This window comes from Rhamphochromis longiceps, linkage group LG6 (assembly GCF_057381845.1).
Source record: "Rhamphochromis longiceps isolate RC_006_pf linkage group LG6, R_longiceps_female_GT1.1, whole genome shotgun sequence".
Taxonomy (NCBI): Eukaryota; Metazoa; Chordata; class Actinopteri; order Cichliformes; family Cichlidae; genus Rhamphochromis; species Rhamphochromis longiceps.
In genome coordinates, this window is record NC_140562.1 from 19,639,177 (window position 1) to 19,661,363 (window position 22,187).

General features: G+C 41.8%; 1 protein-coding gene across 8 annotated transcripts in view; it reads left to right on the forward strand.

Annotated features, from left to right (window-relative positions):
* lrba (LPS-responsive vesicle trafficking, beach and anchor containing) overlaps positions 1 to 22,187 on the forward strand; it is a 172,696-nt gene that overhangs the window by 35,735 nt on the left and 114,774 nt on the right. For 7 of the 8 annotated variants that reach the window (XM_085409606.1, XM_085409607.1, XM_085409610.1 and 4 more), the window contains exons 10-29: positions 521 to 654; positions 1,162 to 1,270; positions 1,572 to 1,724; positions 2,005 to 2,173; positions 2,415 to 2,494; positions 2,846 to 2,908; positions 3,482 to 3,579; positions 3,780 to 3,872; positions 4,999 to 5,107; positions 5,420 to 5,501; positions 7,422 to 7,545; positions 7,658 to 7,850; positions 14,524 to 15,819; positions 15,988 to 16,184; positions 17,008 to 17,161; positions 17,685 to 17,865; positions 19,480 to 19,613; positions 20,180 to 20,287; positions 20,431 to 20,572; positions 21,276 to 21,615. In XM_085409606.1, the coding sequence (XP_085265732.1) occupies positions 521 to 654; positions 1,162 to 1,270; positions 1,572 to 1,724; positions 2,005 to 2,173; positions 2,415 to 2,494; positions 2,846 to 2,908; positions 3,482 to 3,579; positions 3,780 to 3,872; positions 4,999 to 5,107; positions 5,420 to 5,501; positions 7,422 to 7,545; positions 7,658 to 7,850; positions 14,524 to 15,819; positions 15,988 to 16,184; positions 17,008 to 17,161; positions 17,685 to 17,865; positions 19,480 to 19,613; positions 20,180 to 20,287; positions 20,431 to 20,572; positions 21,276 to 21,615 (3,959 nt within the window). The remainder of the gene's footprint in view (positions 1 to 520; positions 655 to 1,161; positions 1,271 to 1,571; positions 1,725 to 2,004; positions 2,174 to 2,414; positions 2,495 to 2,845; positions 2,909 to 3,481; positions 3,580 to 3,779; positions 3,873 to 4,998; positions 5,108 to 5,419; positions 5,502 to 7,421; positions 7,546 to 7,657; positions 7,851 to 14,523; positions 15,820 to 15,987; positions 16,185 to 17,007; positions 17,162 to 17,684; positions 17,866 to 19,479; positions 19,614 to 20,179; positions 20,288 to 20,430; positions 20,573 to 21,275; positions 21,616 to 22,187) is intronic. The other variant, XM_085409608.1, reaches the window with a different exon arrangement.

Consider the following 22,187-nt stretch of genomic DNA (forward strand, 5'->3'; position numbering starts at 1 on the left):
TCTCTCATGCCCTCTCATCAAAGAAAGTACTTTGTTTCCTCTGTGGGGGAGGCCTTTGCCGCCACATAAACATACGCTCCCTCCACCACACAAACACACTCGGTGTGAAATATGAACGAATGTGTGACCTATATTTGCAGCTTTGGTATTCCATGCTCAAAAATTCCAATCCTATAGAAGAAGGCGGGAAAAATTCTCACTTTTTTCAGTTTGTTTTTCTCATCCATTAGTTGTGTCTACCCTCTCAAACACTGAGCAACATCCATATAAATTTTGGGGGAAATATTATAAAACATTACAGTAAATAAGAGGAAATATCAAAACTATGGTTTGAGGTTAGGAGGTAAGCAGGCAGCAACAGTCAAAGATTCAAATGAGGGCTCTTATGTTATGCTGTGGCAATAAAACCCCCAAAGTAGTTACATATCCCTGTAATTATCAGAAGAAAAGAACATCTGTGTGACCCTGTGCGATTCTGATTACATGTGTAACGTGGCTATATGTGTGTGTGTTTCTGTAGGATGTGAAAGCTGTGGTGACTCACTCAGTCCAGAGCGGCATACACTCTATCGGTGGTGTGCAGGTCCTCTTCCCACTGTTTGCACAGCTGGATTACTGCCAGCCTTCCAGCAATGAGCTGGACACCTCTGTCTGGTAACTCCACTTACGTGCACTACAGTAGTAAGCCGAGCAGTGAATAATCAGCAGGCTTTTGTTCATTTGTCATTAAGACCACTCAGGTTGTAACACATATGGTGTTTTATTAGGGCTGTTACGTGCAGAGTAACAGTGAATCAATTTGTACTATTATTTCTCAACGACTCTAGAATTGAATGGTCTAAATAGTGTACGCTGCTTGTTAAATTAAAAGTTTACTCTCAGATTATTTCATCCTTACTAAATGTTTAGTTCAATACATGCGTTGCTTTGTTTATTACTTCTAAATTGCATTGTGGATGTTTTTGCAGTCCTCAAGGTGATGCTAGGTTGAAACTGTTACCCCAGCACAAAGGAGACACACAACCTCATTCAATCACATTTCCTGTATGATGTGTTCTTGACAGTCTGGGCTTTGTCAGCAGCTTACATAGACTGTCACTGTCTGACTTGTAGTCTGTCCTTCTCTTTGTCACTGTTTGTCTTTCTGTCTGTGGCTCTTAGCTGCACTTTGCTGTCCTTTGTGATGGAGCTCTTGAAGAACTCAGTGGCTATGCAAGAGCAGGTCTTGGCCTGCAAAGGCTTCCTCGTCATTGGCTATACTTTGGAAAAGGTGAGTAAACTGGCTTAACTGACAAGAAGACAGTTTTCCTGTCCTGGTAATGATCCCAGCACAGCTGTAACCCTAATATTCATTCATCTCCAATGCTAATACACTAACACAGGCACACATTTACACTTACTATACTCTTCCTTTGGCTTTGCTTGGAAGTCACTCTTATGAGTCTGTTAGGCAGACTATTTCCCTTCATCACTTTGCCGTCTCTTTACTGTTGTACTTCTTATGGATTTTTTTTCCTCCCTCACCTCCATTTGTGTCACTTTGTGCCTTCTTGTCTCTCTCTCTGCGCCAGTCTTCCAAGGTGCATGTGACGAGGCCTGTCCTGGACATTGTACTGGCCTTTTCCAGATACCTTAGCAACTTGCAGAATGGGATCTTGCTGCTCAAGCAGCTGTGTGACCACATTCTGTTCAACCCTGCCATCTGGATCCATGCCCCTGCTAAGGTAACACACAGGGCTACATTATTTTTTGGTTATGTTTAAAAAAATGTAGAAATGAATTTGTACTGCACACAAATTTGCCCCTCTGTGCTTTTGCCCTAGTTCAAGGTTATCCCTCCACCTGTAACTGCCATTAAAACCAGAATGTCTCAGTTAAACCCTTAGTAGCTTTCCAAGCATCCAGCTGCCTCTCAAAGGAACAAAAAGCAAGGACACAGTAAAACAGGACTCAGCCCTGAGTCCATACACATTTAAATTTCATTTGCTTTTATAACCTGTGCAGGTGCAGTTGACACTCTACACCTACCTGGCAACAGAGTTCATCAGCACAGTGACCATTTACAACGCTGTTCGCAGGGTGGGCACTGTGCTTCAGATCATGCATACACTAAAATTCTACTACTGGGTTGTCAACCCTCAGGACCGCAGTGGAATCGTACCCAAAGGCCTAGGTGAGCCTACACACAAAATGCAAAAATATGCAGCAATTACGACATAATCACACCCCTGATTAAACTTTCACATGCACATGTGCACAAAAACACAGATTCACACATACAAGCACACTCACACTGTATGCAAGTCCTTTCAAGTGATATAGAACTTTTACAAAATAAAATGGATCATCTTGTAGTTTCATGCCTTTCTTTTGTTAACCACGCTAAACAGCCATTGAACTCTTTGGGTTTTCAGAAGGTCCAAGGCCAAATCAGAAGGAGATACTCTCTTTGCGAGCCTTTCTGCTGCTGTTTGTCAAGCAGCTCATAATGAAGGTAAGCTCATGCCTCTTCCTCAGGCATGTGTTGTAACTCAGCATGCACTTCTCTTGTCCTTAGGATGATTAGAACCTTTAACCTTTGATCTGTCTGTTGGTAAATAAATGTATTATATTTGCTATATCGGACTTTTTTTTTTTCATTATATTGTAATGCATACATTACACTTGGCTTTGCAGGGTTCAAATATTTTATTACAGTATGTGGGATTTCGATATCATTAAAGGTTTCATCATTATAATCTGTGCTTTGCATTTTTAGGGTTTACGGGGTTAAAAATGTTGTTTCTTAGTCACCTCTTTTTCCAGTCTTGCGTTGTTAAAACAATCTGCGCATTTTGCATTTTAGGATCATGGAGTGAAGGAAGATGAGCTACAGAGTATCCTCAGCTACCTCCTAACCATGCATGAGGTAGGCATAGACCGGCAGAGAGAGAGACCTCACCACCAGATGGCAACACAGTACCGCTACACTGCATTTAGTGTGTCTCACCATGTGATGTGGAGAGCATGAGCAAACACTTCCTGCTTCTAAACGCTGCATTACTGGTTCTTGTTATTCTTCCAAGTCTGCCAGTTTGAGGTCCTGACAGAAGTGGGGTTGTTTACAGTGAAGTGATGCATAGCAAATGAATCATTCAGATCAGTCAGTAACGCAGTGAACCTAAGTGGTGTTTACAGCACTGTCTGGAAAAGCCACCATCATGCAGCAGCCATACATTGCACAGCCTGTATGTTGTAATTCTTTAGTTCAGACGCTTGTGATGTATTCCATGTATTATTGCTGCTACTGCCACTGCTGTACAAGGCAGAAATATAAATATCAATTAGTGACTAGACATATATTTGCTTTTAGCTTAGATTAAAATACACAGTTCACTGTAAGCCCCTCATAATTTAGATATCATTGATAAAGCTGGCTCGTTTCCCACTGTCCTTTTTTAATACTACAATAGCTTCAGTCTCCTTCCTTTATGTTCCTCAGGACGACAATCTCATGGATGTGCTGCAGCTGCTGGTCGCTCTCATGTCTGAGCATCCTGGATCCATGATTCAGGCCTTTGACCAGCGGAATGGGATTCGGTAAAGATCGACTTTTATATCCATATTCATGAGCTCCTTTACAAACGGTGTGAATGGTTCCAGTTGAATTTCTTAGTTTCAGCCCTAAGATATAAGAATTGAATATGCATGTATTCATTAAAAAAGCTTTTAATGTATAAATATGCGTTTCTTTTTGTTAACGCTTAACTGTTAACTGTTTTCTGTTTTTCGTCCCACAGTGTGATTTACAAGCTTTTGGCCGCCAAAAATGAGGGAATAAGAGTCCAAGCACTCAAAGTTTTGGGCTACTTTCTGAAACACTTGTCACCAAAGTAAGTACTTTATTAGAAGTCTTTGTTCATACAAGAACACATTTTTTACTTTTAAGTGACGAAACAACAGAAAGCCAACACTGGCAGATTTTTTTTTTTTTTTTAAATAGAGTAGACTCTGCACTATCACTGCATACAAGCTGGATCTGCTGTCTCTAACCACGTGCTGTTTTTCTCTGCACTGCACTGTAAAATAAAAAGGGGGGAAAAGGGCTCTTCAAAAATTTTGCAAACGAGAGGAAAAAAGTCCTTAACTTTGTTAATTTAAGAGTTTTATTTAGATGCTTACTGGATATTTTCTTAACAGTTTTGTTAGTTCTTTATATTCTAAAAATTCAGTGCATTTTCTCATTATCCTGATTTTAACTGTATTATAGCTAAAACTCATTTTTAAAAGGATTCTTGTTAACATTTAATTTGTATTAGCCCACATGCTGACAGAACACACTAAAATAACTTAGTAAAATAAGAATTTAGCATGTCAGTATTGCCATTTTGGGTGATGATACTTAATATAAATTTACTTAATGAAATTCTAATGTTTTGGCTAATAATCACCATTGATACTGTGCAGCTTGTATTGATATAGGAGTTAGAGAAACAACTCTAACCATCGTCTTTGCAGCAGTTTTAAGCCTTGAAATCCACATGTGCACATCTGCAAGTAGTTCAGTTTTCGAGGCTATGATACAAAAGTAAAAGTGGGGCTGATGAATGATTAGAGATGAAAGCAACAAAGAAAGCAAAAACCCAGGCTTCGTCAGCGGGGATTCTCTTTTTCATTTCCTCCTTGTCAAATGTTAGCAAGAGCACAGCTGATTTGTACCGCTGCAGATTTCAAACAGAGGCGTGTAAAGATTTTTTTTATCTTAACACGGCTCCGTTTTTTTTTTTTTTTATTAACATTTGAGCTATCACACACTCCAGATTTGCTTTTGTTATTCCTTATAGTGTAAAGAGTTTTGTTCACCATTGATTTTAATATTGATTTTAAAATTGAGATTCTGCTTGTGTGTCTCTGCAAACAGATATAGGTTTGGTTTATCATGTTTTCCAAAATAACAATTGTTTAAGCAAATACTGACGACTGCTGACCGACCTTTGACCTCTTTATCATTTCAATCAGGAGGAAAGCAGAGGTCATGCTAAGTCATGGCCTGTTCTCCCTGCTCACCGAACGCCTGATGCTTCACTCCAGCCACTTCACCATGACAATGTACAATGTGCTTTTTGAGGTCTGTATGCTGCCCATTCACCCTCGAGGCTCGTGCTTGCAGAGTGAAAGCTTTCTATTAACAAAACACACACTAATAACCTCTGTGTTCAGCCACATGGCCCATTTTTCCCCCCCCAATATGCTGAATTTGTGCCTTATTATCTAATCTGTCTCAGTTGTTTGTACTTGAAAATGCAATAACACATTAGGTTGACCACCAACAGAAATTTGATTTGTGAAATAATTTAGAAGCATGCAGATATCCCTGTGCTTTGTTTCTCTGTTATCCTTAAGACTTATGTGGACATTTATGACTTGAATCCCCCGATAGATTCTTACGGAGCAGATCTGCACTCAAGTGATCCATAAACAGCATCCGGACCCCGACTCCACTGTGAAGATTCTCAACCCACGTAAGTGCCTCCTCCGCGCCGCACCGCTCCCTTAAATCATCTGCCGCAGCATACCCTCTACATACCTACGGCTCTGTGCCACAGGAGGATATTCCCCGTGGAACCGTGCGATCGCTATATACCGTCAAACAAATGAACGACATAAATTTTGCAGCCGGAGCGTATTTTCAGACTCCTGAACCTCAGATGTAAACCTTACACGAGGATGGTGCAAACACTTTGTGACAAATATACACTCGTCTGCTGGTTTTATTGAGCCTCGGCGTTGTTTTTCACGGGGATTATTTTACATATAAAGGAAAGATAAATGTAGTGACATGATAATAATTTATTCAGGTTATAATTGTTTTTTTAATGCATTTAGGTTTAATTAATGGTGAGTTTGGATTTTTAATGTTTTTTTTCTTAAATTAAATTTTTCTTGTTTTCTTTAATTGTACAATAATTAACTTTTATATAATTTTTGCTATTTTCAATGAATGTTAAAATGAAAAATATTTGCATAGCTGATAACTATTATTACTTGGCCATTTTCTGTTTGCTTCACATTTGTATATTTAATTATAGGTGGGATAAACACAGCCCAGGATGGTGGCTTTGGTCACTTTTATTATTATTTTCTTTAGGCTGTTACTTACCTCGAATTTTACGTCAACTCACCAAATCTTTCCCTCTGTTGAAATCTTAAGTGTTCATTTCAAGCAAGAAAAGAAAACATCCCACTCTCTTTCATACTGGTGCTTTCATAGATGCATATGCAGCTAAAAAAAAGAAGCTTTAATCAGTCTGAAGTCCAAACACAAGCAAGGTTTACATCCAGCCAGACTTAATCTGACAAGGTCTTTGTGTAGTCACACATTGATTATCCCAGGCCTTTATTGCGTTAAAATCTCTCCTGCCCAACCATCCCGGACAGGCGGTATATATCATAGGAACCTTGTATGGGTTTGCGAGCATATTGTATGGAACATAGACTGGTGGTCTGTTTCTCCTTTGCCGTGTATTCTCTTGATTTAATCTGTGACAAACTCCCAAAATGGCCCCCTGATTGCAGTCTTTAGTAACGTCAGAGCCAATCAAACAAACCGAGGAAGTACCGTTTCCCTCAAATTAACTCGAGGGAAAAGAACCAAGAGCAAATGGAAAAAAGAAGGGGAAAAAAAAGAAAGAAAGGAACACGCCATCCCTCCATCCTCATTCCCGGTACATGCTGGGGTAATTTTCTGGCGGTAAAGGTTCAGCGACTCATAATTTGAGTGACTAAGGCGTAGAAACAACACAACTGTCTGCCGGGGCAAGGGGGCATCGGTTAGCGCCAAGGTCTGAAGAGACGAGTGAAATCCAAGCCCTACCGTCTCTCTACTCAGAGCAAATGGACACTGACATTGTCTAGATAATTCATCTAAACAGTCAGTCTCTTTGGTTTAACCGAAGCCAAGCATTTCAGAAGGGCCTGTGACTCTGGCGCTCTCATTTGAAACAATACCAAAGCCATTACAGTATGATAAAGATCAATGGCTCTGGGCTTTTTATTCTCCTCTGTTCTGTTTTTCTTACCACGGGCGCAGATTTTCAGGTGTGCACAGCTGCAAGTTCAGATAGTTTGTGACACAATGATTTGCACATGTTGAAACCAATGTATGATATAGCTGTTGATTTGCTCGGTTTCCCCTCCTGCGACCAATCCTTTTTGTATATCCAAACACGATGCTGGCTGTTTCCAAATTCAAATGTTATTTTATAAGCCTTGAAAATACTGCTTGGCTGTTATGTATTACATTACAAAATGCACAAAGCAGATGCAGTATTTTTGATATTTTCCAGCACTGGTGCCTTTTTTTTTTCTTTTTTCTTTTTTTAACTCCATAAAGCATTTTTATCTCAGACTGTAAACAGAGTGGGTTTTTTTCCCTCTTCCAGAGATTCTGAAGGTAATAGCTGCTCTGTTGAAGAACTCTCCCCCCTCTCAAGAGAGCATGGAGGTGCGCAGGGTCTTTCTGTCAGACATGATCAAACTGTTCAATAACAGCCGAGAGAACCGCAGGTAAGAATCGGACCGATTCAAAGGATAGAGAAGTACATCACACGTCAGTGCACGCTGCGTTTAGGCGCCCGTGGGATTCGCCACCTCCTCATTTGCTGCCGTTTGTTTTCAGGAGCCTGCTGCAGTGCTCGGTGTGGCAGGAGTGGATGCTCTCTCTGTGCTTCATCAACCCGCAAAACAACGAGGAGCAGAAAATCACAGAGATGGTGTACGCCATCTTCCGCATCCTGCTCTACCACGCCATCAAGTATGAGTGGGGCGGCTGGCGAGTCTGGGTGGACACCCTGTCCATCACGCACTCCAAGGTCAGCTCATTATATCCCCGCACACAGAGCTCACACACAGCTTTGTTTATCCTTCTCTACAAACTTCTTCCATTTCCTCGTCTGTTTTTCTTTTTAACATCTTACCATTATCTTTCTGTAGCAAACACACTCACCGTCTTGCTGAAGTATCGTCAGCCTTGAACACTCACAACATGACTGTAACCACAAGCCTCTTCCTCCTTTTCAATTCCTGCCAAACAGAAAGCAATGATCATTCAAAGCAATCAGTTCTTCCACCCATGTCTTTACTTTCAAATGTGACACAACACAATTCATCAAATAAAAGAATCACGCAGCATTATCATCTCGCCCGGTTACTTTCAGCAGAGGCGAGTGGGGTAATTGAACCTTGCGTCCCGGTGCCCATCAGATAAAGCTATGGAAGCTATATAGTGATTGTAATTTAAAAGCTAGTTTCAGTATAAACCAATTGGAAAGAATCCCTTCAGCCTTCCCTCTCTGTGTTTATGTATAGCGTCTCTTTCTTTCACATCACACAGATAAAAATCAACTTCTGGCACGTTTTATTTCCAAAACCTGAATTCAAAATACTGCTTTAGAAATTCAGTGTTGATATCATATTGCGCTCCTCTGTTCCAGAGCAGTGAAGTAATTGAGGCTGGTGTCAGATTGTGGTCTGGGGGGTTTTTAAGCCTGGCAGATTGAAAGTTGAGTTAAAGAAGTGCTCGTGATATGAGACGCTTCACTGTAGCCTTGAGTGCCGTGACAGGTTTCATCCAACAGGGGGCACAGAAAGACTGCCAGGGAGATCAGCGGCATGTAGGCTGCTGTGTGTGTTGGATGTGGGGTGTTTTAAAACTCCCACACATCTGAACACTGAAGCACAATGATAAGGACTCAAGAAGAAGAAAATATTGGTCAGCATATTGTAGAAGAGTGTCAGTGAAATTCTGAAAAGGTAACACGCGTATGCACAACAGCAGATGCTGCTGCAAGCTTGAGTGTCTTGAGATATTTCAAAAAGAAATAGACTGCTGGGGAGCGTGAAAAATACTAATGCTATTATTTTAGCTGTTTTGTTTTTTTGTACAATAGGGATAAACTCTATTTTTTTTCTTCCCCCCACAATGTGGTGTAATTGCAGCAAGATTAATGCTGTTTCTTCTTGACTGAAGTTACAGTTGTTCCTGCTGAATTTCACCCTTACAGTGCGTGAATAAACCCATGCACTTGTACAATGTGACACACACACACACACACACACACACACACACACACACACACACACACACACACACACACACAATGTGACACACACACACACAAATACACAGAGGGCCGGGGACTGCCTCTGAATCGAACTTGCAGCAGGTCCCACCAAGATGCATGCATCTGCTATAAAAAAAGCTAAAGAAACTCAATTGCAATTTTATTGTCCCGTTTGATAGATTTCCTGCCACCTTTGTAGCACCAAAGCTGTTTGTCACTGTTGCTATCTCCTCCCACTGCTGCAGGGCTGTGTTTGCACGCGCGATTGTAGTGCGTTTGTGCGTGCGTCCGTGCACACGCGTGCGTCTGTTGTGAGTTACCAGGCACATTTTCTTTTTGCCCTCCTTCTCTCTCGAGTTCTAGCAAGCCCTTCTCTCTGATCACATTGAATATTCATGGGAGCTGCGCGTGAACAATCAGAGAAACAAGGCCTCATAAATACAACCAGCCCACCGGGAGCCTCTTGATAAGCGCATATTATGCATTCACACATACTTGCACACCTCCTCTTTACAAAGACTTTTTATGATTGAGTTTGCCTTGTGTAAAACACGGTAAAATTATCAGTTTGATTTGTAGAGTGATGCTGTACTTGAAGCTGAGCACGGTCTGAAAAGTTGTCTGTGACTCGCACTGAAACTACTTTTTCTATTGATGCAGGATGGCTTTAAAAAATATTAGACATTACACACAGAGTTTTATTATCGTTTACAGGCTCTAATACACAGGAATTTCTGTCTAGCTATAAAAGTTTTGTTTTTAAAAATTATTTTTTTAATGTAAGTGTCGTATCTGTGATCTGAGTGTTGGCTGTTCAGATTTCTGGCTGATGGAGTGGGATGAGCAGCAGCATGTCTGCTTTTTACCTTTTTTGTTCTTGTGTTAAATTTGTGGGTTTTTCCTGGCTCAGAGTGGGTGTTTGGGTGAATGATCACTGTGTACAGTAAAAGCACAGAGTCTGTTGAATTTTTACACATATCTTGTCACTCTTTTGGCTGCACGATGAAATGATAAACATGAGGTTCCTTTGGGGCTGTCTAGAACCAGTTTGTAGGACACCAAAAATTCTTTTATGCAGTTAAAAAAAAATAAAAGGTGGTTTGTAGATAAAATTGTCTTTTTTTGTGATATCATTCATTTACATGCTAGACACCTCATCACTAGGGACAGATATTGTTACTGTGCTATTTGTGCCAGTGCTGCTTATTAATATTCTTTTTCTTGATGGTTTCAATAGACATTTAATGACTTATGGCTACTTTTGACATATTGGCGAGTTTGCCGACAGCACAGCTGCTCCATAGGAAGTCAAAGAGATGACTTTGTGTTACCTTATTTAGCAGTAGTATATACATTCCCCTTTTATTTGCAGACATTAGAGATACAATGCTTACTAACAAAGGTAGCTACAAATATTGTATACCTGCTGATATTCTAATTTTCATATTTAGAGTTTGAGGAGACGATATAAGAAAAAACTATTTGCATTAAGTTGCTGTGTGTATAGTTTCCCCCCACACACATGTGTGTTTGTGTGTTCATATGTGCATTTATTCACATCAATCATTAGTGTATCTGCACGAGTGTCTCTAAGTAGACAGATGTTTCTGCAGGTGGGCACGGTGACACAACAGCCCTCCCACTCTCTGCCCACATAACCCACCCAAGGTGCCCCTCGTCCGTCTCTGCACACAAATCAGTTTGAGAACGAGGAGTTCTCCGAAAGGGAGAGATCGGGGCGTGAAGGTCCCGATGCCCTTCACACTTCCACTGCTGGCTATCGTCATCACCTGCCAGACTTTTCACCACAAAGATGGCGATAAGCAGAGAGGAGCAAAGATATCTCTGACATAATTTAATACACATTAAGGTATTAAAATTCTTCGCTCAAACCCCAAGTGTAATAATTTAGTCTGTTTGAGTTTGTCATGGGGTGCTAAACATCACAGGAATAGTAGTTCAGCAAAACAGTCTTTGCCTTCTGGGATTATTAAGATTATTAAGACACACACACACTTGACTCAAGCTGTTGTTCTTGGCAAAGAGTTTAGAGAGCGATCCAGTGACGACTGGACAAAGGAAGAAAGTGAGGATCCAATGCTAGATAAAGAGCTGCGCATCAAGTGTTGTCGAGGTTATCATAGTTAACATTTTGCACATTTCCAGCATTCATATATTTAAAATATTACATATTACAAGATATATATTGTATGAAATTAATGATAACCAAATGGTGGAGATCCAAAGTGTTTTTCTGACTTTTAGTGCAAGTTAGTGCACGCTATGGAAGGATCTTTCTACAAGCTTGTCTTTTTATGGTTGTAATAAAAAATAAAAATGAAGCCTATCTGCATTAGCCTCGATCAGCAAGGCAGGACAAAACTAAGAAAAGTTTTAACAAGAAGTGAGAAAAGAAAGTACTGTGAATAGGAGAAAAACTGCATGGAGACTGCAGATGACATTGATTTTGGAGAAGGAATTGCATTTAGCAAATTGAATTACAGCCACGCTGCCCTCTCCATTTCCCCCTTGTTTTGTGGTCACTATCTATCTATCGCCAATCTAAATGGGGACTCCCAAGCTCCTACCATGGGGGTCCTCTCAAGATCAGCGCTTTGCGCCGCTCTATTACTGTAACAGGTTGTCGTTTTTATTCAGAACTTGTGAAAACTCTGCAAAAATTTCCTTTCTTTTTTAGAAGTGCAGTTAAGAATATTTAAATAGTAATAATAAAGAAAATGTCCAAGTATTATTGTGTACAAAAAACACAAAGTTGTCCAAGTTGGGTTTTGTTTGTGTTCGAGTCTTGAGGCATTTCAGATCTTTTTCTAGGATCTGGCTGTGCTGCATCCACTTAATTCCATGTTACCTGTCACATTAGAAAAGCCCACCATGTTTTTGTACATTACCATAGCATTTTTCCATAACCCACTGAGGCCAGACCGAGTCTTGGAATAGAATGAAATTAGATTAGATCAGCGCTGATGTCCTAGCCACCCAAGGCAGTTTCTATATTTTGTAGCGAAGCTAAACGCTCTTTCAAAAACCACAGAGACATATACTACCTCTGTCTAATGGTAACTGGATCTGTTACAGAGCCCCATTTAAGGCCGGCATACATCATCTTAATGTACAGACTGCATCCTGAATCTATGACGTTATGTGCTGAGCTGCTTGCCTACATAATTTCCATAGCGGTGCACTCTGAATGCAGCCTTTTAATTGCTAAAAATGCTAAATGTCAATTTAAGCTCAAACTAATGGGGTAGAAGGTCTTGCTGTGTGATCAGTGGGAAAGCGGGAGGAAGGAAGAAAGAAAGGCAGACTGCTGGTGCATTTAGAACAGGCTGTGCACTCAGAAAACAGCTATGGATTACCAATCACTGCTTCCCACTACAGAAGATTAATGAGCACCCATGTAGCAGGCTAATTTAGAACAATAACGCCTAATTAATTACAAATAATCAGCTTCTTTCTCCCCCTTCCCTTTCTTCCACTCTCAATGACTCTCTTTCTCCTTTTGCAATTTCTTATTTTTTTTCCTTCCTTTTCATCTCCAGCGTTCCCATTTTCTTTGTTTAGATCTCACTCTCTCTTTCTCTCTCCTCCTATCCAAATAGCCTCAGGTAAAAAAGCAGCAAAGTGGGTCTAGTTTCACTCACACAGCAGACCCCCCCCCCCCCCCCCCCCCCCCCTCCACCTACAACCCATCTTTGACTTTCTGTCCTCCAATCCCAGTGATTAATGCAGGGTCTTAAATTAGGCGTGGGAGGATTTGCCGATGCTGGACACGCACTCAGCGCAGCTAGGAGACACACACTAATAGTGTCTACCGCTAATCTATGACTGCTTACATGGATGGGCTCTTCCTCAAATGCCACTGCAGACTATTGTCGTTATAGACTAGCAGTCTAGTATACCTATATCAGATGGTAAGAAGACTGATAGAGGTTAATAGGCCGTGGGCAGCTGCATGTAAGAGAGGGAGAGAGAAAGTTTTAAATATGCCACAGTTAGCCACAAATGGTCCCAGTTTTCAAATATTATAAGAAGCACACAACAAACAGGCAGTTTGAGGATATCGTGCTTCCATAATTTGGGGTTTGCTGTTTGTTGGGACATGAGGAAATAAGCAGAAAATGGATACAGTGGATAAGTGGCTGGATGGTTTTTATGTTAATTTACGTTTTTTTCCAGACTTACTGAGATGTTTAGATTTCCTATAGGACAGATGTTTCTAAATTCTTTTACAGAAGTATCCCCCCCTCCCTTTTTAAAAAAAATAAAAAATAAAATGTTTAAATCCATGTAAAATGCCTGATTTGAAGTCTCCAAACACTTTGGCTGCAGCTGTGTTGGCGTTTTTGGGCTAAAAGCAACCAAATTTAGGTAACTAAAAGTGTGGCTGTGGCTCAGAAGCACATTATCGACTAATCGGAAGGCCGGTGATTTGATCTCTGGCTGCTACAGTCTATATGCCAGAGTATCCTTGGGCAAGATACAGAACCCCAGTTTGCTCCCAATGGCTTCATCTGAGTGTGAATGTTAAATGCACAAAAAGAGCTTGTGTGAATGAAACATGTTGTATAAAGTGCTCTGAGTGCTCAAGTAGAATAGAAAAGCAATATAATGAGGCCCAGTTCATTTAGCATATTTGGGTGAAAGGGAAGTGATATCAGGTTATCAGGTTAGCTGCTAATTAGTGAGAAGTACGATGCAAATAAAATACTGCGGTTTCAATCACCTGGACTGGAGCGCATTTCTTACATGGGGCTCATTTGTACAGTTAACTTTGGTGCAAGCCATGCTGTGTGTGAGATAACTATGAGGTGTAAAGTAAAGTAACTTTTTTTTTATTTGTCAAAAAAACTAAGTAGTTGTTCTCCAAAAGTTGATACTGTTCATCTGGACGTAGCGTTTTCTGTGGGAGAAATGTTTTGTTACTCATCAGTGACTTCTTCAGTCTCAGCTGACTCCAAAGGTTTCTCCATCTTTGGAGATTTACTTACCTGGATGATTGACCATGCATCAAGACAAACTAAGTAGTTGTTGTTTTAGCAGAGTGGGGATTGGCTCTCTTTGTGGCTAGCTAGACATGAATATCTGATGACCTGCAGTTTTTGGTTGCTTATTGAGGAACAGATCTCACTGGATAATTTCAGTGCTAAATAGGCTCATCATCATTCTTATTAGTAATGGCATCACTGACATGTGCATATTAATACATATTTTGCTTTAAACATTTTAGTGTGTGTTATATTGGCCTGCTTATTTCCTTATTCACACAGAATCATCAGTGGATGGACTGTAATAAGCCAATGAACCAGTTTTTATCATCAAACTAGGCAAACGGAGCAGACTGATAAAGTGTGTGAACAGTACGACATTAGTTTTTCTAACATCACATGTTTTGTGTTTGCAGGTCACCTTTGAGCAACACAAAGAGAATCTGTCCCGTATGTTCCGTCAGTACCAGCATCAAGAGTCCACCGGCACGATTCGCTCCATCTCTGGTGTCAGCCAAAGCTCTGAGACTATGGAATGTGTTAATGGGCCACCTGCAGAGGAAACCGCTCCCTCCACTGTCATTGAGCTGACTGTGGACAAGCTGTCCCAGAAATCCCCTGATTCAGCATCCAGTTCCACCATTATTTCCAGTCTGCTGGAGGTTGATGATGAAAGGGGACAGGCATCCATCACTGTGTCCAACATCCTGGCCGGGGCCAAAGACGAAGAACAAGAGCAACAGCAGCTGGTGGAGGAGTCTACCAGAGATAACTCGGGTGTCAGAGAGGAGACACAAAAAGGTGCTACAGAGCAGTCGAGTGAAGACGTCAACAAAGAGAAAGCACAGACTTCTACTGGAAAAACTGCACAACATGAAACGGCTGACACAAAAGCGGTGGACGAGGGTAAAGTCTCTGCACCATCTGGTAGCGATGATGCACAGGCACCTGTAACAGATGATGAAAGATCTGAAAGTGAACAGAACAAAGGTGACTCGTCAAAGTCAATGACAGAAGACTCTTTAAATGAAGCAGAGGCTGAACCGCCAGCAGCTTCAGAGCGAGAAAACAGCGTGCTCGGTGGAGCTTCGGTCCTCAATGAGGACCTGGTTGACGTGTCATCTGTTAGCGACCAGGTCCATCCTAGCGATGCTGATGACAGCCAAGAGGAGTCCTCTTATGCTTCTGCTGCCACCGGAGAGGAAGGTGGGGAAGTGAAGAAGGACGAAGACGAACGAAGAGATGGGGGTGAAGAACAGGAGCTGAATAAGGAAGAAGAAAAAGTTGAGACACAGGAAAGTGAAGTGAAACAGACGCCTTGTGTGGAAAGCCAGACTCCTCCAGCTGAAATACCTGAGAAAAGTGTCACAGAAGCACCTAAAGAAAAAGCTGATGATGAACAGTCTTCCTCCATAGCTGAAACTACAAGCCAGCAGCCCTCAGACACCACACCGCCATCTACAGCCCAGGAGGTTACAGCGGCATCAGACTCCACTGCAGATGTCCAGCCATCAGAGACCAGCGGTGCCACTGGAGAAGAAACCCCATCTGGTGTCGCTGACAGTAGCACCACCACCACCTCTACCAGCTCCGACACTCAGAAGGGTGCAGAGTCTGTCAGCAAAACCAAAGAAATCAAAATTGCCAGACTGGACGTATCCAATGTGGCCTTAGACACCGAGAAACTTGAACTGAAGGAGACCTCTGCAACAGTATGCAATCCACCCCCTTTTTTTTAGCGCTTATGTGTTACTCAGTTGTTATAATAGTTTATTATAGTTTAGGTGTTACACAAAATTGAGCGTTTAAGTTTCAAAGTGTTTTCTCAAAGGTTCGTGTCACATTAAAACGTATGACGTTTGGCTTCCATATTTCTGTAGGAAACAAGCCAAGGTCAGTCAGCAGCTGCTGCATCAACAGCCACAGGAAGTTCTTCAGGCCAGCCAACAGACAGCAGCACCCCTGCACCTCGCTCCACCATGTTTCGCATCCCAGAATTCCGCTGGTCCCACATGCACCAGCGTCTCCTCGCTGACCTGCTCTTCTCGATTGAGACAGATGTCCAGATGTGGAGAAGGTAGGACGACAGTCCGCGGGCTCTGATTTTATTAATGCTTCAATAAACAGAAACACGGATTTATCAACTAAAGATTTTTTGAGGAACATGCAGAAGTTTTATGGGTTTTTTTTTTTTTGTTTGTTTGGTTAGGTTGTGATTGACTCAATTTAGCATAAAGACTGGAAAGTGCAAAAAATGCTGGTTTACTGTCTTGTTCAGAAAATTACGAGTTAGCAGGCTTTTAAAAACAATGTAACTCTAAATCTGTAATTGTCAGAATGGTGTAATCTTATCAAATTGTTGAGCAAATAAGTGAGTTTTTCAGTCATTCTTTATCGAAATTGGTTTGTAACAGATCCTGAGCTAGAAAAGTGCATTAGAACTGTGCAATGGGACCAGATATTAAAGTAAGTGTCTAAATAAAAGAAGAACAAGCCACATAGCTTTACGCTGTGTGAGTGTGGCTTGAGGTGAATTTAGAGGAGCCTTAACCTCCTAAGACCCGAACTCTTCCACGACATGCATTTTTAATTTCTCTTTGATATTTGGTCACATTGGGGCCCGATGAATGTAAAAACAAAGAATTACCAGATTTTATTTTATTTTTTTTTACCTTTTTTTTGTTTTTAAGAAAAATGTGAGCAACATTTGTTTAAAACTTTGATAGAACAGTGGCAGTATAATGTCCTCGTAAGTGGATATCAGGCCCATGTAGAGCAAAATTGAGTATTTTGGTCTAAATAACCCAAAATGTGATGTCCACATATGTGGACGGCAGGTCCTAGGAGGTTAATACTTCATTGCAATAACTAAAACCATCTTCTTGTCTTTTGCCTTTTAGTCACTCCACAAAGACGATTCTGGACTTTGTAAACAGCAGCGAGAATGTGGTGTTTGTCCACAACAGCATACACCTCATATCCCAGGTGGTGGACAATCTCGTCATGGCTTGCGGAGGCATTTTACCTCTGCTCTCAGCTGCTACATCTTCCTCCGTGAGTCCTTTGCTGCACGTGTGATTTTACGTTTGTATTTGTGTGGCTGTGGCTCCGGTCACAGGAAGTTATCCATCCACATTGACCTTTCCCCAATCACATTAGACTACAGTTAGCTGCTTCCTAACAACGTTAGTTTGTTTTAGTCCTGTCTGACCTCAGTGACAGCCGCTCTCTTGCACCATTCTTTGCTTCTGCCAATGACCTGACCGGTCTAAGGAGCGGGTTCACTTCCATTATAATTGATTTACATTCAGTTGTGTGGGCTCTGTAACCAGATTTCAACCTGAATGTGAAAAATTGCATTTTCACATGCCTTGATGTATTTTCAGTGCTGCACACGTTACGTATGTAACAACTTACTAACTGTGATAAATCACTGGTTATTCAACATAAGTCGAGGCTTCTGACCAGGGTAAAACCTGACTGTAATGTTACTTTTGAGAGAAAATGTTTAGAGAGGTTTCCTCATTATTACTTTTATTATTTATATATTTTTTCCTCTTTCTCTCTCGACTTTCAGCATGAGCTAGAAAACATCGAGCCCTCCCATGGCTTGTCAGTGGAGGCTTCGGTCACCTTCTTGCAGCGCCTCGTCAACCTTGTGGATGTTCTTATTTTTGCCAGCTCGCTCAACTTCACAGAGATAGAAGCTGAGAAAAACATGTCATCAGGAGGCATCCTCCGACAGTGCCTTCGCCTCGGTATGCACCTTGTCATTATTCCTGAGCTTCTAACTAGCTTTATTTCTCTTGTTTGGTCCTCTGCTTTTTTTCTGTCTTGCTGAGTTTTTACATGTGTAGCTGGCTTTCAAGTGAATTTCCCACTTCTGTTTCATCCTTTTACTAACCCCACCCCTCATCCCCCTCCCGCTCATTGATCCACCTTACATCAGCTGGCAGCAGCCTGCTGTATTAGCCCCAGTCATGGCTCCCTACAGTGTTTTTGACCCTCTCTTCTGTATTCTTCCTCTCAATCTTCAGCTCCAGCTCCCACTCGGATCCCCCTCGCCTCGTTCACCCCGCTCATATCAGCCCTCTCTTATCTTGTTATTATAACCCTCCTGCATGGCAACACTTTAAAATGGCTGCTCGCATGATATAGTGAGTTGTTCATAATGGCCTTGGCTGTACTGTACTGCTGCGTAGCCCGAGGCCTTTGTCTGCCTTCTGTTCCAGGCTATTAAAGTTTCCCCTGACAGCATCAAAAGCCCAGCCTCACAATCACTGAATAAAAGATATTGAAAATCTTACATTATTCATTTAATTTTTTTTTCTTTTGCAGCACACCTTATCAACGCAGCATGCACAGATTAAAAATGAAAGTAGTACAGTATACTTTGTACTTAAGCTATAAAAAAATTATTGAATTTTCTTTGGATATTTAATGCTGCACATTCAGGTATCTGTTTCTGCTTTTAAACACAGTCCAGCCCACAAACAAAACGGCTGTCAAGAGGCCGACTTGTTATCTAAAAACGCTTGTTCCCTCTGATGTCGCTGCTGCTGCTGTGTGTGTTTTACAGGAAAACGATGCCACCATAGCACAGGTTCAGTTTTAGAAAGCAGCCGCTATGAAATGAATATTTGATGAGGTATGCGCTCCCCATTGCTGGCACCTAATCTGATTTTGGAAAACTGTAACAAGGTTTTAGCGTCTCCGCCCCTCCCTCTCCTCTCTTTTTTCTTCCTTTTATAAATGGTCGTATGAAAGAGTGGTCCTAATGGAAAAAGCGAGCCCATTTCCAGACGGAATAATTCCCTCCTTCGTAATCTAAATGCCTCAGAGTTAACATTTGTCAGTTGTCACGCTCTGAGCAGTGGGGGTTGGGAGGGGTCCAAAGAGGAGCAATACATTAAATTACAAATGTTAAGTGTGCCAGTTCTCAACCCACCTAAAGTTGTCGGACAACGAGGTTTTCTTTCCTTTTTTTTCGTCTTTTTTTTGTCCGTTGAAGGGTGTATCGCGCTGCCTACTCAGCATGTGCACACCCGGCAGTGTCATTTGTTATGGGAGCTGCACACAGTGGATGTGATTCAAGAGCACACCCTTGCACTATGACCTTGGGAGGAGAGGTGGAGCAGGGAAGAGTGAACGATGCTGCCAGAGTTGGCCAGAGCACTGACCTTGTCACGGCCCCGCTTTTTCTCTCCTGTTTTTGTCTCTGCTCGCTCCGCTCGCGGCTCAGTTTTACGCGCTCTTTTGTTGTGTTCGGAGGCTTGTAAATACAAAGACTTAAAATTTTGTGTTCACATCCCCCCGACAATGATTTTATTTGTATGATGTCACATAAGATCTCTTTCTCCGTCCCTCCCTAGTGTGTGCTATTGCAGTGAGAAACTGTCTGGAGTGTCAGCAAGCCCAGTTTAAGAACGGCGCAGACAGCTCAGCCCGCAGCTACACAGCCATGCAAGGCACTTTGCTTGGAACAGCCAAGTCTGCATCTGCGCAGGCAAGTACTTGAAATGATCACCTTAACTTACATTTTCTGCTGTTTTAAATTCCTCTACCATCAAACGCAAAATAACATCATACTTTTCAGTGACCGGTTCCCACATTTGTGCTGATTATCTTTTGTATAACGCACATTTTTGTCCTTCTCCTGTCCTCAGTAGGCAACCAGAAGGCGCTTTGCCCTTTGTCCTGTTCACAAGTGTTATTGCATTAGCTCATATCTTATTATGTTACCACACGGGTTGCTATTTGTTACACTAGACTAAGCCCTTTGTCATTGCCCCTTTGATTTGATATAGTGACTTCCAGTAAAAGTCATGTTGTTCTTCCCTGAACCGGGTGTTAAACCTCATTTATAATGCAGTGGCTCTATAGAAAAGCCATTATGTTAAGGACACGGTCTCAGGAGGGATAGCTTCCCTAAGCTGTTAAACCTTACCCTGCTCCTTGAAGGATTAATAAACACCCAGAACGGTGTAAACGTGCACGTGCGGTTTACACTTCCCTTGCAGATAATAATACATTTCACATGATAATTGCTTGATTTTTAATGCGTGCATGCAGAGTCCTGTTGATGCTGTGACAGGTGGCATGTCTCCAGTGAGAGATTTAGACCGGCTGCTTCAGGACATGGACATAAACCGCCTCAGGGCTGTCGTCTTCAGAGACATTGTGAGTTGTCCAGCAGACACGTTCGCATGCCTGTACACAGCACTCATAACGTGTATGAAATCACCTTTTCTAGCATCCTCTAACCTCTGGTGCTTTTCAAAGAGGACGCACGTACAGATTGTTTAGTGTGTTGTTTGTTTCAGGAGGACGGTAAGCAGGCTCAGTTTCTGGCTCTTGCCGTCGTCTACTTCATCTCAGTCCTCATGGTGTCCAAGTACCGTGACATCCTGGAGCCCCACAATGACAAGAAACACCCTCAACGCTCCCAGTCTGCAAGGAGTACAGGTATACAGAACCTTCAAGAAAAAAAATCATCTGACGCATTTATGTGCATCAGAATGAAGCAAGTTGTTGTTTTCAACAACTTGAAAAGGATCTATGAATCCTGACTTTTTCCTTTTTTCTTTTTTTTCTTTTTTTTTTTAATAAGTGGGTTCATGTACTGCATAGTGTTCGACTATAAAACAAACAAACAAACAGCTGCTAATCATCTTAAGAAAAATTGTTAAAGTTTGTGTATTTTTATTTGACCTGCAGATTGTTTTGGTGTGCGTTTCTCCTGATTGTGATTGTAACTTGCCATGTAAATAAATCACCTAATCTCACACACATTCACACTGATTCATCAGGAGGAACCTGAAGTTCAGTATCTTGCCCAAGCAGGGATTGAATCACCAACCTTCTGATTTGTAGATGACGTGCTCTACCTCCTGAGCAGGGTGTATGCCACAAAGAAAAAAATAGTTCCATGATAATTCCTCTGTCCCCGCCCTCTGTTTTTGATACATTAAGCATTATTAGACAAGTGCCATGTAACTCAGTCAATTTTAAGAAAAGAGACATTTCTGCTGTGCAGCCAATATCTCAGTAACGGGTCAAATCTAGACGACAGTCCAGAAGAAAAATATGTAAATCAGGTTTCCCTGATGGAATTGGATACTCTTATTTGTTATTATTTATGTCCTCACAGATAGTGTTGCTGTTTCAGGTAGCACAGAAGGAGAGAACGGCTTCTCTCTGCGCCGCTATGATTCCGGCATCGGAGATGACCACACCTCAACTGCCGCAAGCGACGCAGATCTGTCATCCTCCGGTGGAACTCACGCTCCCGATGCCATTTCAGAGGCCTTGTCCACGCTGTCGTCTGAGGTCAGACCTGCTATGTCTGCTGACTCAAAGGGTAAAAATGTGAAGGACATTCTGCGCAGCCTGGTGAGCGCTCCAACTGATGATATCGTGGTGGATCCAAGCCTGTTGCCGCCAGCGTTCCTGGGAAGTGTGAGCGATGCGGCCAGAGAACCATCGCCACAGTTCCGCTCTTTTGATAGGTGAGGGTGTGAACATGGATTGACATACACTTAAAAAGCACATATGGTGTTTATAGTCTCAACGTTTGCATTTGACAGTTCCACAGGATTTTACTCCCAACATGACTGCGGGAGACCTTTGAAAGTTAAACCTTGAATGCATCTTTGTTTTATTTCCTTAGAGGGGGCTTTAGAGGATCTTGAAAAGCATTTAGTAACAAAAGCCCCTTTGGACTAGGAGTCTTTGTTGGTGACGACTTCTCTCTTTACTAAGGTCCTCACCTCATGCAGACTTCCTCCTTTCAAAGAACTGTTTTAAGACGGAGAAAAAGCTTTGAGGAAAGCTTTTGTCTGTCCCTGTTTAACAGTTATCAGGGGTTCCCTCCTTTCTTAAAGTAAAAAAAAAAAATGTGTATAATTTGCGTTATCTCCAGCGGTATGGGGTGAACAGTCAGGAGTAAGGCTTCAAAAGCAGAGCAGGGTACTGAAGTCACAGACGGGCTCAGGTGAGGGAGGATGGTTACTGGTCTGGTTTGCATTTGGAGCGCTGTTTCGCACATAGACTTTTACAAACGGGTCGATTTTGGCGGGGG